At 40.0% G+C, this 19,264-nt stretch overlaps 1 protein-coding gene across 2 annotated transcripts in view; it reads left to right on the top strand.

The window, feature by feature from the left end:
• The window catches only part of RNF128 (ring finger protein 128), a 79,179-nt gene that overhangs the window by 12,194 nt on the left and 47,721 nt on the right, over nucleotides 1-19,264 (top strand). The window contains exon 1 of one of the 2 annotated variants that reach the window (XM_004440445.3): nucleotides 17,338-18,047. The exons of the other annotated variant lie outside the window; for it this stretch is intronic. Coding sequence (XP_004440502.1) covers nucleotides 17,555-18,047 — 493 coding nt within the window. The 5' untranslated portion in view covers nucleotides 17,338-17,554. Of the gene's footprint in view, nucleotides 1-17,337; nucleotides 18,048-19,264 lie in introns of those variants that run through there. 2 annotated transcript variants of the gene reach the window in all.

Genomic DNA, 19,264 nt, shown 5'->3' with positions numbered 1-19,264 from the left:
AACTCATTAATTCTCACCAGTGTTTAATCTAAGTTAAAAATGTGGCGCTGGCGCTTAGAGGAGTGGGGAGATGATTAACTGCCTTCAGAGAATAGAAACTCTTTTTAAGCGGTACATAAAAGCAACTATTTTTCCTGCAAACAATCTTTGCCTATTCACTAAAGGATATCCAGCAGTGCTTCTCTTTGGCATCATTTTAGTAGCAATTCATTTGTGTTATTGTATTACTTGAAAATAATAAAGCTGCATTTTGTATTTTGTTAAAACTTCAAGAGAAATGCCTATCTGACAGGAAATCTCTGAACTATGGAAGAGTGTTTTTAAAATATTTTTTCAGACATATACAGTAACATAATCAAAGCTAATGAAATATAGAAATCTGCTTCAAAGAACAATGTAAATGATTTTAATTAATAGTCCAATTACTTTTATGTAAATGAATACTTCCTAAGGCACTACAAAAATTGGCTTTCTTGTACAAGGTAACTGTTCCCAATGCAGAACTTATATATACCATGAATTTCCTTTCATCATAGAATGAGTCCTAGCCTTTCTCCAAAATAATGAAATATTACTCAATTCCATAATTCCAATTATAGAACTGGCCAACTTCAAGCAAGTCTAATTTAGTAAAGTTTTACTTCTATTTGCAAAAAAATTAATAATGAAAGTAGAGTTCTATTTCCTTTATTCTGTATGCTGGGTCTGTACTTCTGGCAACGAAAAAATTTAAATCTAAAAGAATATCCACATTGTTCATTTGTGAAAATTGTTTAAAATACTGGATATGCTATTAATACTTCTCTGAAGAAATAGATGTCCACAGCCCATTAATCCTCACTCTGTGAATACCTAATATGTTAGTAAAGTGGTAAATACTGACAAAATATGTCTCTTTCAAGCAGTAATACCTTACAAATCTAGTACTTTAGGCTTCCATTTAACTGACCTATGCCCTTAACCTGTACTTCAATTTTAAAACCATGAAGTTGTGGTATTTTTTTGCGTTTTTTTGACGTTCATTTGGGACATTTTTATGCTATAACTTCTTATGAGAATATTTCCATTTCCTTACAGTAAGATCTTGGAGATAGTATATTTTTTTAAAATGTCTTCTCAAATCACATACCCTATTTGCACTTGAGAGAAAGAGAATATTACTCAAAGTAGAATGGTAATTCAAAACTTCTTTGCTTTCAGCCAAAAAAAATGGCAAAAACAAACATCTCACTGTCTTAAATTTACTTTCAGACAAATTTAATTACTGCATAGATTGTATTCTGACTTCTGAGAGGCGAAACAGTATAGTACCATGTTCTACTGAAATAGGAAAAAAAGATAATCCCAATTCCTTTAATATATTTGTTTTCCTGTCCTTGAGTCAGTTTCACCCTTGTCTTTGACATTACTGCTAACATCCATAACAAAAGGAAAGCAGTGAAGACTAATACACACCAAAAGGCAAATTTCTAGTGTTCCAAGCATTAGTTTTGCACCTGTTATTATTTATTTTGTTAATGGTGTAAGCAGTTGAGGATGATGTTTTAGAAAACTCAGAGAACAATGATTTAATTGAGGGCATTGACTTAAATGAGTCCAGAAGAAGTTTCACTTTGATAAAATGAAAACTTTTTTGACTCTTGGGGCATGAAAAGCTGATCTTGGTGCCTTAGGGAGAAATTCATAAAGAAAATAGACAGCTATATTCTGGCCAGTTCTATTTTTTGAGCGCCAGTTGGTGCTGGAGAGAGCAGAAACAACAGTCTCTCTAGATTCCATCTAGTTTCATAATTTGCTTCTTCTGAAGCTATGAGCAGGAATATGTGGTCAACTAAAATGTGGCTATGTGTACAATTTATACATCTGAACTGTGTACAACCCCATTTGACTGTGAAAGAAGTTGTTGGGAAGATACTTTCTGGATATTTGTTACTTTACCACATAGGATGTTAAAAAATATTTTGATCCAAGAAAAATATATAAATAATTTTTGCTAAAGAAAATGCTGAATCTAATTCCCTGTTTTTTCTCCATAAGCAAAACATCCACCTAATTTATAGGAATACATGCTGATTTATAGGATTAAGCCTCAGATAAAATCCCAGGATGGGGGCAGGAGGTGGAAATGCATCTTTGCAAACCCTGCAAAGTTTTTGAATTAAAATCCACCTCTTCACAGATAACCTCCTGTGGCAGAATTATTTAGTTGGTTTACATAATAATGTAATAATTACACAATAGTGTAATAATGGTAGAATTATTTAGTTGGTTTACATATTGATGGAGAGATTACCTGAGAATACGATTATCTTATTTCATAAAACACAGGGGAGTTCCTAAGCACGTAACAAAGTTTTAGTTTCTTTGGTTCTAGATAGCATTTTAAACCTTCCTTTTGAAACTAGCTAAGTGAGCCAGACTTATCTGTGCCAGAAAGACTTGTCAATTTGTATTGAGGGTTTATTCATCGCATGTGATAGTTATAGTGGAATTCCTTTTCTCAACTCACTATACAACCAGATGACACAGCATTTTTCTGTTCCAACCTTATAAGAAAAGGCCCAGCAGAGGGCACATTGAGCATTTTTATGACTAATCCAAACACCTTGGTACTTGTCTCAAGCATATTTAAACAGTAACATGCAATATTGGCATCTGAATTAAAATTTCCAATGTCTTCTGACACCATATGGCAACTCTTTCAATTAAGAGAACACCAAGATACTCAGTTTGTCAAGGTCAGCCAAATCGATTTGAATAAAACAAAAATCAATCTAATTGATTACTTTAAAACCAAGCACCTTGAAGATGTGAATAAATTCCCAAAATGAATAAGACCAGTGAGTCCATATATTGTCTTGAATGGTTACATGCTCATGGGAGTAAGGTGATATACAGAATATAAATATGCTAAGTTATGCCATTAACTTAATTATTTGCAGGCAGCTAGTCTACTGGCAGTGTTTAAATCTCAGACTAACTTTCTTTGATCACTGACGCTACTTCAGAGTCACCTCTTATGGGTCTAAAGGGAATGCCTGCATAAAACATAACATAAAAATATACTGAAAAATGCATTTCAAAGCCAACTTCAAGTGTCTTTTTGATTATCTGCTCTTTTGTATTATCTACATCGCTGCTTCTCATCTACTAGAATCTATAATTGAGATCTAACTCAATTTTTAGGGAACTAATAAACAAGGACCCTGAGAAAACTACACCTTCAATATAATAATTCTGGTGTGTACCTAGCTTTAGGTGGAAAATGAAATTCCATTCAAAAAAGAAAAATGTTGATTTCAATATTTGAGGGCAAAAGGCAGGAAGGCAAGGATAGTGTTTACATTTTAAGAATATAATTCTTCTAATAAGAGAAAGATCATTAGAGCTTTGGTAAATGACTACCAATTTAAGCATGAAGGCCTTCTATTCCTAAATGCTTGACAAACTACAATGAACCAAAAAGCTACTTTGTGAGACACAAGTTCCCTTACATTTTCTCCAGTTTTTTTCTCCCTACACATCTAAAATGTTACTGAAATCAGCTATTTATTTTCCCATCACAGCATTTAAAATCTTGCTCTTCCCCCTTTTCTATTTTAATGACCCTTTTCCACAGTTAGTATCATATATATTTACATGACACTAAAACAAATAAAAGATACTAGTTGAACAAAACCACTGAATGTTCCACTTTTAACCAACTGTTTTGGTGTTATGTAGATAAGCCTGACTCTTGACTATCTCCTAATATCTATTCATCTGCATCTATGTTCTCCTCCAAAAATACTTTACGCACTTCAAACAATTCTTCCTATTTGCAAGTGCCAGCCCTGTCTTCTGCCATTATATATAACAACTGAAATGATAAAAATTTAGGATCTATAGCCTACCTAATTCAAAGGGGATTTAAATTAGTCCCTTGGCTAAACCAATACAAAATAAGACATTTATGGATAAAATAGAACCCATCTAAATAGGGAGTTCTTAGGCTGGGGTCCTTGGAGGCACACAGATGGGTCACACAGGGTCTTTATGCAGCTGAATTATTCTTGAAGTTATAAGTACATGGAGTTGATCTTTTAAAAATAAAGTAAATCTTATCCTAAATGTTCTAGAGCAATGCTGTCCAATACAACATTCTGCAGTGATACAAAGTTCTATCTCTGTGCTGTCCAATATGTAGCCACAAGCTACCTGTGGCTATTGAGTGCTTGAAATGTGGATAATGTGCCTGAAGAACTGAATTTTTAATATTATTTAATTTAAAATAACCACATGAGGCTATTGGCCACCATATTGAAAGTATAGCAGTAGATAAACCTTAACACGGGGTCATTGGATAAGCTTCATGAGGTCCATAAGACTCCTTGAAATTGTGCACAAAATTGTGTGTGTTCATTTATTCTGTACATAGTTTTCATCAAATTTTCAAAAGTTACTCTAACTCTCAAAAAAGATTAGGAATCACTATAGCAGAAGCAGTAGTTGCCCCTGTTTGGGCTCTCTGTTTCCTAATAACATAGTTAAAACTAGAAACACGGTGAATTTTATTGTGTGTTTTTGGTTTTTTTGGGGGGGTGAGGTAGATTGGCCCTGAGCTAACATCTGTTGCCAATCTTCCTCTTTTTTTCACTTGAGGAAGATTGTCCCTGAGCTAACATCTGTACCAATCTTCCTCTATTTTGTATATGGGACGCCACCACAGCATGGCTCGATGAGTGGTGTGTAGGCCTGCGCCCGGGATCTGAACCCACAAACTCCAGGCCACTGAAGTGGAGCACGCGAACTTAACCACTACACCACCGGGCCAGCCCCTATTTACTTTTTCAAACTTTATTGCATAAGAAAACATCCAAATCCTCAACAAAAAACAAACAAAAATAATTTCCTGACATTATATTCAAGTAATGTTTTATACATTTCTACAACCAACACATATTCCTCTTTTTAAAACACTTTTTATTTTGAGAAAATTGTAGATTCAAATGCAGTTGTAAGAAATAGAGATCCTGTATACCATTCACACAGTTCCCCCAAAGGTATCACCTTATATAACTATAGTACAATATCACAACCAGGAAATTGACATTGATACAATCCACCCCCCCTTATTTAGATGTGACTAGTTTTACATGCACTTATTTGCATATTCTATGCGATTTTATCACTTGTGTAGGTTCATGTGACCACAACCATAGTCAAGATTCAGAACAATTCCATCACCACAGGGCTCCCTCATGTTACCCTTTTATAGCCATACACACCTCCACCCCACACCCTCTCCTTAACTCTGGACAACCACTAATCTGTTCTCCATTTACTATAATTTTTCATCTCAAAAACGTCATATAAATGGAATCATACTGTATGTAACCTTTTGGGATTGGCTTTTTTCTTTCAGCATAATTCTGTGGAGATTCATCCAGATTGTTGCATATATTCATAGTTCATTCCTTTGTATTGCCAAGTATTATTCCATGGTATGGATGAATCATTGTTTAACCATTCACCTATTGAAGAACACTTGGGTCATTTCCAGTTTTTGGCAATTATGAATGAAGCTACTATGAACATTCATATACAGGTTTGGTGAACATAATTTTTCTTTATCTGAGATAAAGGCCCATAGCTGAAATTGCTAAGTCATATGGTAGTTGCATGTTTAGTTTTATAAGAAAACTGCCAGACCTTTTCCACATTGGCTGTACCATTTTACATTCCCACCAACAATGTATGTGTATGGTGATACAGTTTCTCCACACACTCACCATCATTTGGTGTTATCACATTTTTTTTTTTTTAGCCATTCTGGTAGGTATGCAGTGATATGACTCTGTAGTTTTAATTTATATTTCCCTAATGGCTAATGATATTGAACATCTTTTCATGTGCTTATTTGCCATATGTATATCCTCTTTGGTGAAATGTCTGTTCCTGTCACAGAAAAAAAGCATCCAATATTGGAATGGGTTCTTTTTCATAGGAATTTGAGTAATATCAGTGGATAATATGGTTTAACAAAAGAAAGAAATGCTGTTCAACTGGGATATTTTTATTGGCTATCTGTAAGACAGAAGACCTAACATTAATTTTTACTTACCCCAGTGAAGATGTTTCTGTGGAGAACTAGGAAAATAGGATGCAGGAACAATGCTTGGCTTTTTGATACCTTGACCACAGAGCGAATTGAGAGAATACAAATGAATGGAGAGATAAGAGAGCCTTTGGTAGGTATTGGAGTCAGTCATTTCATGAATACATTTTCTAGCAAGTACCAGTCGTGCAGATATTTTATATCCTTGGTATGTTTTTGATATATTTAGATGTCATTTGTTGCCTTGTTTTAAGAGTCACAGTTGTATACTCACCCTGACAGAGAGCAATATACCTCAGCTCAGGCAGGGCAGTAGAATTACCTGCAGGCAGAAATATTACTCTCCTTGAAAAAGAGCTTGAATCAAAAACCTGCAATTGCTGTCCACTGCCTAATAAATCAAGACCAAATTCCCAAATATGTTATTCGAGGTCAACAAAGCCCTAACCTACCTTTTCTGCCCTATCTCCCACTACTTCTCCTCTTGTGCTCTAGCCAAACTGAAATAATGTTCCCCAAATCCACTCTGTTCTTTCCTGACTCTGAACTTTTTTGTGTGCGTGTGAGGAAGATCAGCCCTGAGCTAACATCCATGCTAATCCTCCTGTTTTTGCTGAGGAAGACCAGCTCTGAGCTAACATCTATTGCCAATCCTCCTCCTTTTTTTCCCCAAAGCCCCAGTAGATAGTTGTATGTCATAGTTGCACATCCTTCTAGTTGCTGTTTGTGGGACGCGGCCTCAGCACGGCCAGAGAGGAGGTGCGTCAGTGCGCGCCCAGGATCCGAACCCAGGCCGCCAGCAGCGAAGCGCATGCACTTAACCGCTAAGCCATGGGGCCTGCCCCTGACTCTGAACTTTTGTTCCTGCTATATCCTTTACTGAAATATCTTCCTTCACCATTTTTACCCATAACAATCCCACCTATCCCTTAAGGCCCTGCTCAGATATTACTTTCTCCATGAAATCCCCCCAAATTCCTTAAGTCAGAAGAAAACATTCCTGCCTCTATACTCACACAGGACTTTGTACTCCCTCACAGCACCCATCTCTCCGACCACTCTTGTTTAGATGTCATGCCAATGCAATAACATGGATGAATCTCAAATGCACTTTGATAAGTGAAAGAAGTCAGACACAAAAAGCTACATACTAATGATTCCATTTATGTAACATTCTGGAAAAGGCAAAACCATAGGGACAGAAAACAGACGACGGATTTCCAGGGGTTAAGGTGGGGAGGTTGACTATAAAGGCAAAGCATGAAGGAATTTGGGGGGTGATAAACCTGTTCTATATCTTGACTGTGATAGTGGCTACACGACTGCATATGTTTGTCAAAACTTACAGAACTGTACACTAAAAGGGGTGAATCTTACTGTATGTAAATTATACCTTAACGAAAACAGTGGGAAATAATTCATACCAGCTAGCCAGCAAACTAGCCAGCCTGCCCTCCAGTTCTTGCCATCCATTTACTTGCTCTTCAAACGTACTCTAATGTGCCAGGCTAAAAGCTGGGGCTACAAAGAAGAAAACTACATGGTCTCTCCTCTCAAGGTGCTCAGTCTCTGATGGAGGGGATAGGTATGTAAGTAAATAAATGCAGCATAGGATGGAAGGTGCTATATATTAATACAGGTATGTATCAGATACAGTGGAGGTGTAAAGGAGGCAGTGGTCAGATGGACCTAGATTGTTGAGGGCCTAGCCTTCCAAGTTTAGAAATTTATATTTTATTCAATATTCAATGAGAAGTGACACAATCATAGCCACATTTTAGAAAGTATAATATGACAGTAATATGAAGGATGATTTGGAGTGGGGAGGGAGATCAATTAGAAGGCTAATTATAATAGTCTAAGAGAAAAATTAATATCACTTCTCTTCTCCATCAATAGACAATTGAGATTAGACTATGCTTTCAATTAAAGCTTGTATTGCTGATAATCGAGATGCAGGTAGGCAAAAACAAAGAGAGGGCCCACAACATTTTTCTTGATAATTTACCCCACAGTAGACTGAGATACTTAATGGAGAGACCTTGTTGGATTTTTATCTTCCCCAGCAACTATCATAAGACTTTGTAGACATTAGAAGCTCTAAAAAATATTTATTATTCTAGTGAATAAATTAGAGAAGGGGTTAATTTTCTTTTAAATCACTGAAACTCCAAAAGAGAAAATTATAATTCCTGTATGCCAAATGATGCTTATCACTTACAATTTTGTACGTCCGATAGCCAAAAGGTCAAGATAAATAAAAATATTTTATTCCTAAATTTGTATGCTGACTACAGTGATCAGGTGGCATTAGTCTAGGACATTTGTTTCCCCAGAAAGTCTGCGTGTTCTTTGCTTGTTCACTGCTACCAAACACAACTTGCAGTGACAGAGGTAAGATCCTGTTAAAAAGAAAGCTGGATTACAGCAGGCGTTAAAAATCCACTTTCCAGTACGCTACTCTTAAGCAATTGACTATTACCTCTGTCTTGGAACTTGAAAACCTCTGCTGAAAATGCCTTATGTGGGGCATAATTGAAAGCCCTGATATAAGATAGCCTGCTTCCTGGAATGCGTTTGCCGGAAAGTTTTCATCCTGCCTGAAATCCAACCAAATAGAAGGTCCTAAAGCCAGCAAGGTGCTGTGCCCTAAACGTTGTGTAGGGCCCAAACATATGCCCTAATCAGGTCTCTAAGCACCTCAACTGTCACCACCTAAGAAAGATGAAGACATTTAATGAACTGCTGGGATCACTGAAGGTAAACTTGACGAGGCTCTTCTTCAAACAAACAAGAGCTCAGGCTTTCAATTTCTGCTCTCTCTTTTTTTTCCCACAAAAAACAAACATTGCTGAGCCACTTCATTGCCTCTAGTAAAAGACTTTCTGTGGCTCCAGAGTTGAGAACATCCAGAATATTAAGCAGTCACTGACTTCTGCGTCTGAACTAGTTTGCTATGAAGAAAACGAAGTATACTGATGCTATCTGCACCCAAAATTACGCAGAGACGACTTAGAAAAAAGTGTACCTACCCCCTGCTAATTGGAAGATTGTCAGCTAAGGGAGAACTGATTTTATGGATTCCAGAGTGTGCTGTGCTTCAGTGAATCTGGGCATTTTTTTTCCTTTTGATGTGCCCATTAGTGTTTTTCCTCGTTAATGTTCCTATACTTTATACTGCATGATTTGTGGTGAAGTCAAACCAAAGTAATTTTTGTAGTCATAAAATACCCTTCTGTTGAAGGCCTGCTTGTCCCTTGCCTGTTTCCTGCAACCAACATAATCATAACACTTATCTAATTCTGGTGTGACAAAACTTAATTACTGTGTGAATCATGAGTGGTAAGCCAGCTGACTTCAGTTGTCTAAACTATGTGCTAGCACCTGGTCACTTATTGCCAGATACTTGTTTACTCCGAGTTATTGATCAATTTTGAGCCCTGGCCAGCTGCAGCTAATCCTAATGCATATAGTTGGCAGCTGTGAATTTGTGACTTTGCCCCTTGGAATACAAAGGCTGCCTTTGCCCACACTCAGGCAGACGCTAGCTTCTGAGGCTAGCCTTGGCCTCAGTAGGTGGTTGTGATTATGCACTACAATATAAGTATGTTTATTCTTAAATTGCTTTTCAGAAGCCCCAGCTTTACTAGGAATTATCAAATTAGGATCCTATTAAAAAATGAATCCTATTCTGTCTGTAGATTTAAAAAAACTCACTGCCTATGTGCATTTTTAAGAACTTAACTCCTCCTTAATTTAGTAAACTGATACTCTCCATGCCTGCCAGGCCCACTCCCTTCTACAGCTCTTCTGTCATCTGTCCTAGGCAGTGGCAAGATCATAGATATCTATTTTATTTATTTATTTTTTCCCCAAAAGCCCCAGTAGATAGTTGTATGTCATAGCTGCACATCCTTCTAGTTGCTGTATGTGGGACGCGGCCTCAGCACGGCCGGAGAAGCGGTGCGTCGGTGCGCACCCGGGATCCGAACCCGGGCCGCCAGCAGCGGAGCACGTGCACTTAACCGCTAAGCCACATGGCCGGCCCTCATAGATATCTATTTTAGATACACTATCTGATTTGTTAGGCTTTAATCTGAAGGAACATTAAGTGGTTCAAAATATATCTATACAATTTTTCATTATTATTATCCCTATTTTGTAGTTGAGAAAGAAGAAAGAGAAACTTCCTTGGTGTCACATAACCAGTCAACGGCAAAGTTAAAAATAACATCAGAGGGGTCAGCCCGGTGGCGCAAGCGGTTAAGTGCGCACGTTCCGCTGCGGCGGCCCGGGGTTCGCCGGTTCGGATCCCGGGTGCACACCGACGCACCGCTTGTTAAGCCATGCTGTGGCGGCGTCCCATATAAAGTAGAGGAAGATAGGCATGGATGTTAGCCCAGGGCCAGTCTTCCTCAGCAAAAAGAGGAGGATTGGCATTGGATGTTAGCTCAGGGCTGGTCCTCCTCACAAAAAAAAAATAATAATAACATCAGAGACTGGAATGGGGGAGTTCTGTGGATCTAGTCCACTGAGTAGCATGAATGGATTGGAAGTAAACCTCAAATAGGTGGTCATATCTGTAGGGTACAATTCATTAAAAACATTTTTTTCTCCCATTTTCCCCAAGTAATTGTTTTTCTTTCTTTTCATAACATATACACATAAATCTCTTGTGGTCACAGATTTAATTCTTTTGAAATCTTCATCTTACTAGAAACCTGAAAAGGAAAGAGAGGAGACTGTATGAGACAGGATGAGTTTCCCAAGTAGGTTGTCCTGATACCACGGTGGAGGGTAAAAACCACTCATGTCCACTGTTCCCTCCAGCACCTCTCCTGCACAACTTTCCCCTGAAGCCATTCCTGCCCCCATGCCTTGGGCCCTTCCTCACTCTTATCTTTCTTTAGCAATCTGGGATCCCCTCAGTCATCTCCCCAAACTTAAGATAGCTAATCTGATCCCCCAGTAGCAATCAAGTTGACACAATTTAGCTCAAATTTTCTGCATTGTCCTCCATCAATACAATTTCTTTCTGTACCAGTTTTCATCAGTGACATAAACACATAATACATGTTCAGGCACTCCTCTGCACACACTCCTGTGAGCGAGTGTGTACAACTGAAGATGCAGACATTTATAAATGATGATGAAGCACTTCACTAAATGTACTCTTGTAATCTCTGTTATCTAGGATCCTGGGGCTGCTCAGCAGGAAATCAGGGAACTCTAGTGAGGAGATTGTTAGTATGCTAAAATGTGTTACTGAACGTAGCTGAAAAACACCCATTCTTTCCACCTTGTAATAATATCCTCACTGTGTATGTGGAGAGGTAGTACAGCAGAGTGAAAATGGCATAGAATTTGAAGTCAAACATACTTTCATGTGAATTCCAACTCTGCCACTTACTAGATGTGTGACCTTTGGCAATATACTTCACCTTTCTGAGCCTCATTTTCCTCATCTGAAAAACAGCAATTGTAATAGTATTTTATTACCTGCTGTGAGAGTCAAATGATATAATTAATGCATGTAAAGTGTCTGGAACATAGTAGGTTCTCAATAAATATGTTTCCTTCCTACCTCTACTTTTGAAGGTAGTCTTGTATAGAGTGGAAAGTGGTATAGTAGGAAGAGTGTAGTTTTGTACTAAGACATGGGGTCAAATTCTAATTGTCATTCAGTTATCATGGGTGACCTCAGCAAGTTACTTAACCTGAGCCTCAGTTTCTTCCTCTGTAAGATGTAGCATATAAATCTTATCTCATAGGTATAACATACCTGGCCCACAGTAGGCTCTCAGTGGTAGTTATTAATGTTATGGATATGAGAAGACTGCTCTTAGTTTCAGATATAGCACACCTACTGTAGTCAAGTCCTTCTCTGAAATTGTCTTTTTTTTGAGTGCATGAAAGCTTTGTTTAAAAAATCCTGTTTTCAAATGACTGTATACCTACTTGAGCTGACTGAGGTTTGCCTGCACTTGCAAGTGATGCTATATTATTTGAAAGTATGCTGCAGTATCACATTTTGGGCTTTTCATTTTGTTTTGTTTGGCTGCTCGCTCTCTCCACACCCCCATCATTTTCTTCTTGCTATCCATAGAGCAACTTCCTAGAATGGAAATTTGTTGCCACCCCTTCTCTACACATTCCCTACAACTATATTGTCGACCTGTGTAGCCACGGTATTGCTTAGATGCCAGGACACTAGTTGTCCCAGATGGTGCTTTGCCATTTGTTTAATGGTAAGAAGCCAGATGTGACATCTCATTTCTTGCAGACATGTTAAAGGCTGAACAGTATCGTCCATCTATGTGCCTCTGCAGAAACTCAGTGTGATTGGAAACTTAATCGGCCACAATGGTGCCCTGCTGTTGCTTCTGCAGAATGCTGCTCTGTTTATCAGTTCATCATTAGATAGTACACTGCTCAGGGCAGCTTTCAGTTCAGCATTGCTGATACAAATATTTGGCAGGGCTAGCCTTTGTGGTAGGATTTGAGGAATTCAAAAAGGCTCCTGGCCCAAATATATCTCCCTCACTGGTCACAGTGCCTGAAATGCATACAAGAAACATTTCACTTGAACTTTTTTATTTTTTGGTATAAGGCAATATTAAAATTCAAATGCCACTCTCCAGGGGGAAGATACTGAGTCATTATCAGGTATTAATACTTAAGAGTCAGAAGTGCACTGGAATCCTGATTCTGTTACTAGCTATACGAGATTAGGTAGGTTGCTAATTCTCTCTGAGCCAGTTTCCTCTTCTGAAAATGCGGATAATAATGGATGGTTGTGGGGATTAAATGAGATAATGCATGCAAAGCACATAGTAAATGCTCAATGAACAGTAGCTGTTATTAGCCTTAGAGACAGTAAGAGCCTGAGGGAATACATCTAGGACTAGTACATTTGGTTGAGAGTCAGGAATGAGGTGCGGTCGGTACAGGGAAACTGCTCAAAGCAAAGGCCCTGGTGGGGTGGCAATACAGCCAGGAGTAGCATGGAAACTCTGGGGACCTGGGATTGGAAGAGTTGGGTGGGAGGAGGAAGAAGGACTGAAGCCAAGTCAAACTACACTTACATGAACTTTCCAATAAGAAAAGTGTAGCACTACTCAGGATGTGATGCTTTTTGAGGTAGTAAGCTCTGACACTGGGAGTGTTCAAGCAGAGGCTGGATGCTGGCTACCCAGCAGGAATACTCTAGTCTACCCCAGGGTTTCTCGAACTTTTATGTGTGTACAAATCACCTGGGAATCTTGTTAAAATGCAGATTCTGATTCAGCAGGTCTGGGGTGGGACCTGAGATTCTTCATTTGTCACGAGCTCCCTGATGATGCTGATGTTCCCGATCAACAGACCTCAGTCTTAGTAGCAAGGCTCTGTTGCAGTTTGAAAAGAAATCACAGTGAGACAGAGGGATATGGTTAGGGAAAGCCAGAGTTACCCAGACAAATCTCCATAGAGTGGAAAGACTTTGATGCGGTCATAACCTACAGTCTGGTTCTTAGCTCTGTAAACTTTGAAGTTTGATTGGTAGTAGGAACAGAGACTGGGCTCCTGGGGACTGACTCATACTTAACCAAATTCACAGGAGACCAATGTATAAGACAGAATGCCAATTGATTAATTTATAATGAGAAGAATAACTTCCAAGTGGACCAGATACTAGTGTTGCTGATTAGTGCATTATCTCCCTGTAGGCATATTTACCCGAGGAGCTAAATGATAATAAGAAGGTTGCTTGGTGAGGATGGACTTGTAGCAAGGGGAGTTCATAGGATGATTTTAATGGTTCATGTCATCAAGCTATAATAGTCTGATACCTCCACTTCCACAATTGGGCTAGACCTCCAGAATAGTACTGGGGATGTTAGCATCCTCACTAGTCTCTCTGCCTCCTGTCTTGCCCTCATACAATTCAGATGATCGATTTAAGCCTAGGTTTGATAAATCATTCATTTGCTTCAACGACTTCAAAATAAATTCAGAATTTTAAACTCATCATTACAAAAAGTTTAAAATATAGAGAAAAGTTGAAAAAATAGTACAACGAGCACCTATATACCCACCATCTAGATTCAACAATTGTTATCATTTCACCTTATTTACTTTATGTATGTGTGTGTGCATGCATGTGTGTGCATGTGTATTGAGTCCACACTCTTTAACATATTTTCTAAACTCTTCATGTTCTTGCACAACCTACTTGACCAGCTTCAATTCCCTTGGCTCCCCCTTTGCAACTTACATCCCAGCCGTACCTAACTACTGAATGTTAGTTCCCTGAATGTTCCCTGGTGTTCTCATGTAATATACTATAGCCTATGCCTGACTATCTTACTCTCTTTGCTTGATTAACTCAATTTGTTCTTAAAGACTCAGCCACACATGTTGCCATAGCACCCTATGCTTTTCTTAGTCCTAACATTTATTGCACTGTACTGTTATTTCCTGGTTACCTCTCTGACTTGAGGGCAGAGACTGTTTCCTTTTGTTTCTGTATACCCATGCCTCTCCAGTGTCTTGAGCTTAGTAGGTGTTCAGTAATCAGCAAATCCAACTACCTACCAGACAGTTCTACCTAGTTACATCACAGGTACCTCAAAATCAACATGTCTAAACTGAACTCATCTCTCCTTCTACCCCTCCTACACATTTAAAACCCTCCTCCTGATTAAATGCTACCTAGTCTTCCAAGCCAAAACCTCAGAGCAATTTCTAACTCTTCTCTTTCATCCTCCAAACAAGTCCTGTTGATTCCACCTCCAAAATACATTCCCAACCTGTCCACTTCTCTTTATTTCCACTACCTGTCTAGTCCAGGCCACCTTCATCTCTCACCTGGAGCACTGCCAACAATCTTCTATGTGGGCTCCCTGCTTCTATTGACTCCTCTAATCTATTATCCACAGAGAAGCCATAATGATCTCTAAAATTCAGATCTTATTATATTACTCCCTGCTTAAACCCTGATTATGTTACTCCTTGCTTTTGGAGAAAGTCCAAACTCCCTAGTTTTACCTAAAGGATTCTCAAGGACTGACCCCTGTGTACGTCTATAACTTTATCTCTTGTACTCTGAGTTCCAGTCATTTTGTGTTTATAGAGCCTGTAGTACTTGTTTCCCAACATTTTCAGCTTCATGCCTCAATGCTTTCCTTGCATTGTTCTCTGCATAGCAAGGCTGACACTCTCAAACTCAGCACAGGTGTAACCTCTGGAAAGCTTTTCCCTACTTCTCAGTCTGGGTTAGGTTTCTCTATTATCCACTACTGCCCTATGCATACTTCTATCACAGCACTTACACTAAATACATATAGCACTCTATATGGCAATTATCAGTTTGCTTGTTTGTCTCATCAAAGCTAATTTATGAGCTATTTGAGAGCAGAGTTAATGTCTTATTTGATTTTTTACTCCAATGCTTAGTGTATGGCTGGCATATAGTAGATGTGCAATAAATATTTAAGAAAAGAATGAATGAATATTAACATATGTCTCTCCAAATTTCATTCTTGTAGATACCTTATAAATGATCTCTTTTGAACACATTGTTTCTTCAAAGTACAATATAGTTGATTGTCATGCTGATAATATTGATTGAATTTTGAGTGTTCCTCACCAACAAATTCAGACAATTTCTAGAATTGTACCATTTCTTAGAGATGGCTGATCCTACCCTTTTCTTTTCCTCTAGGTAATTAGTATCTCAGACATTAATATCATCAGTAGTTGGGGGTGCCATGCTATTGACCCCATATACCCTCCTTGATCTCTAAAGTCCCTTTCAATACCTAGGGTTCATGTTTCACAGAATTGCCCTTTTATTTGGAGTCTAGGTGCTGTTTGTTTATGGTATTAATTTTTCTCTAGTTTCTCTCAAGTCATAACAGTATCAAATGCAGAACTGTCCCATGCTTAATTTGGGGGAATAATATTGATTAAGTAAATTTTGGGCCAGGAACTGAGGGGACTGACTGATCAGGAATTTAAAAAATGTTGGGCTGGATAAAGTAAATTTACTGTAACTTACTTTTAATTGAAAAAGTGGCTAAAACTGAACATCCTGAATATTATTTCTTTGATTATTACCTCAAAGTAACAACTTTAAGATTATTTAAAAAGTATTGGGTCCCTGTACCGGTTTAATAATAATAGTACTTAACAGATATAATGTTTACACTCTGCTAAGCACTGTTCTAAGTGCTTTACATGTACAAACTCATGTAATCATCTGAACAACACTATTGTAACTTTACTATTATCCTCATTCTACAGATGATGAGGAAACCTGGGCACAGAGAAGTAATTTTCCCCAGGCAAAATGTTATCCATAACTGTTAGACAGCAGGTGTGTTAATTCAGTTTAATCCAATGCATATTTATTGAGCACCTACTAAATGTAATAATTGACAGCATAGATAAAAATTGTGCACTTAAACCAAGGAGAAATCATAATGCAATAGTACCATGAGTGAATTGCCAAGGTGGGTCTGGCTCCTTTTAGTTAGTGGAAAATGAAGAAAGATTATGTAGTTAAGGTCATGAATGGCACAGACATATCCATTTGGGTAAACCTGGTTTGTGGAAGATGAAGAAGAGAGGCTCAGTCCTGAGGTGTGTGAAAATGGTAATTCTTTTTTGAGGACTAAGATTACTTTTAGAAGTGGTATATTCTTCTGATGCAGTATATTTAGCATGGGGTAAGGGTGAGAAGAAAATACACAGGTATGACGCTTATTTGGAGCAGGAGAGGGGAAAAGGAAAAAGGAAAAAAAAGGTAATGCTCTCTTCCTGCCCCTTCCCCCCCTTTAGAGACTCAGTAAACATCCTGCCCCCAGTACCACCCACCTACCCAAATTCTTTTGACTACGACTCAGACCCTTCGGATCTGCGCTTTTCAGAAGTACTTTCACATTCTGGCACCTTAAGCCTGAAACGCCCTTTAGGCAAATATTAGGAGGGAAAAATGTATTCTTGCAATCCAAAACGGACTCGAATCCTACCAGAGAGCTTTCATGTTCGCATATTCTATAGTTCCTTGCTTGTCCATTTTTCATAAAACGACACGACACACCTGGCCACACAGCCTCAGATCCTACTCTAACGCCTGCCCATCCTGTTACCCTTTTAAGAGGCGGATCCTGCAGTGTCCTTTCCTCCCTCCCAGCCACCTCTACCCCCAGTCGTCTGGGCGGAGCTTCATGCTACAGCCCCAGAGCCCGACGCGGCCGCAGCAGTAGCGAAGAGGACTGGAACTGCGAAGCGCTGCGTCTGCGGCAACATCTCTACCCACGCTGCGTGCCTCTCCGCTGCGACCTAGCTCACCACGCGCGCCCGTCTGTCCCCGCCCCCTCCCCACCTGGCGCGCACCTGGTCAAGGCCGGGGTCCTGACAAGAGCTAGGGGGGCGCGTGCCAGGGGCCCTAGGGAACCGCAGAGCGCGCTCACCATGGGGCCGCCGCCCGGGGCCAGGGTCTCCTGCCGTGGTGGCTGCGACTTTTCCCGATTGCTGGCATGGTGCTTTCTGCTGGCTCTGAGTCCGCATGCCCCCGGCTCCCGGGGAGCCGAAGCAGTGTGGACCGCGTACCTCAACGTGTCCTGGCGGGTTCCGCACACCGGAGTGAACCGCACCGTGTGGGAGCTGAGCGAGGAGGGCGTGTACGGCCAGGATTCGCCGCTCGAGCCCGTGGCTGGGGTCCTGGTACCGCCGGACGGGCCGGGTGCGCTCAACGCCTGTAACCCGCACACGAATTTCACGGTGCCCACGGTCCCGGGGGACTGGGGAAGCACCGTGCAAGTCTCTTGGTTGGCCCTCATCCAGCGCGGCGGGGGCTGCACCTTCGCAGACAAGATCCATCTGGCTTACGAGAGAGGGGCGTCTGGAGCCGTCATCTTTAACTTCCCGGGGACCCGCAATGAGGTCATCCCCATGTCTCACCCGGGTGAGTGCAGCTACTAAATCGCGCCCCATCAAACCCCTGCCAAGGCCAGTTTCTCTTATTTTCCTCACTTCTCTCCTTCCCCTATCCCCTTGCTTCGAAGGAAAACGAGTGCCCTTTCTGTCCCCACCGAATGAGGCAGGGTCCTCTCCTCCCCGAGATTCACCCTGCGTGGGGGTTGGGCGGATAAATCTTTTCAGAATTTGCCTCTCTGGTGGAAAACGGTAGTAAGACAAACGGAGTGCGGAGGCTGGCAACTCGAGAAGGACTGTTTGGGCTCTTTGCGTCGCCTTTTCCTGGTGTTTCACAAGGGTGCCTTGCCTTGGGCTAATTGGTGGTGGGCATTGGCTTTGAGGAGAAGCCTCCCTGGAAATCCGTTCTTCACTCTTTTCCTGTTTAACAACCTCAGGCCCACAGCAGATTTTTCCCTCCTCTCTCCCTGTTTTTCTCTCCATGTTTCCTAGTATCAGGTACAAGATTGTGTTACTGTGTCTTGTTAACCTCATTGCAGTTTCGGTGGAAACTTTGCTTAGCTCTTGGGCTCTTCCCTGCCCAGGGGTCTCAGGTGATTGCTGGTATCACTGCTTTGGGAGAGAAAAAGAAAGACATGTAATCGCAGTATATCATAGTTGTTGAGAGCTGGGCCTCAAGTCAGACCTTGGTTAAATTCCGGCTCCATTGCTTACTAGTCCTGTGACCTTAGGCAACTTATTTAAGTCTTTGAGTCTGGGTTCCCTCGTCAATCAAATGGGAAAGAACTAAGAAAGAACTATTCCCACATGTCATCCTTAAGGATGAAATGAAATAACGCCTGTAAAGAATTGGACACATCATCCTTCTCAGTAAAGGTTAACTGATAGGATTAGCCTTTTAATAGTCACAGGAGAGATGAATCTGCTTATTTAACTACTATAAATTTTGTTTTTCTTAAAACAGTATGTCTGGCCCTACCTAGAGAGCACTTGCATTGAGTTAACTGGGTGGCATAATGGAAAGAGCACTGAGCTGGAACTCAGGAGATTTAAGTTTTTTTAGTCCCTTCTTTGCCTCTATCAGCTTTGTGACCTTGTACAAGTTACTCCCTAGTCAAATGATAGTATAGAGGTAGGAGGTGGAGGCCAAGTTGGCAGGGTGTGCAGAGACAAAAGTGAACTAGATGAACTCTAAGATCCCTTCCAGCTCTAAAGTGCTGTGATTCTTAGATTCTATATTGATTAAAG

This window comes from Ceratotherium simum, chromosome X (assembly GCF_057802395.1).
Source record: "Ceratotherium simum simum isolate JZ-2026a chromosome X, ASM5780239v1, whole genome shotgun sequence".
Taxonomy (NCBI): Eukaryota; Metazoa; Chordata; class Mammalia; order Perissodactyla; family Rhinocerotidae; genus Ceratotherium; species Ceratotherium simum.
The sequence above is the reverse complement of the archived record's forward strand: the minus strand, read 5'-3'. Positions and strand labels throughout refer to the sequence as shown.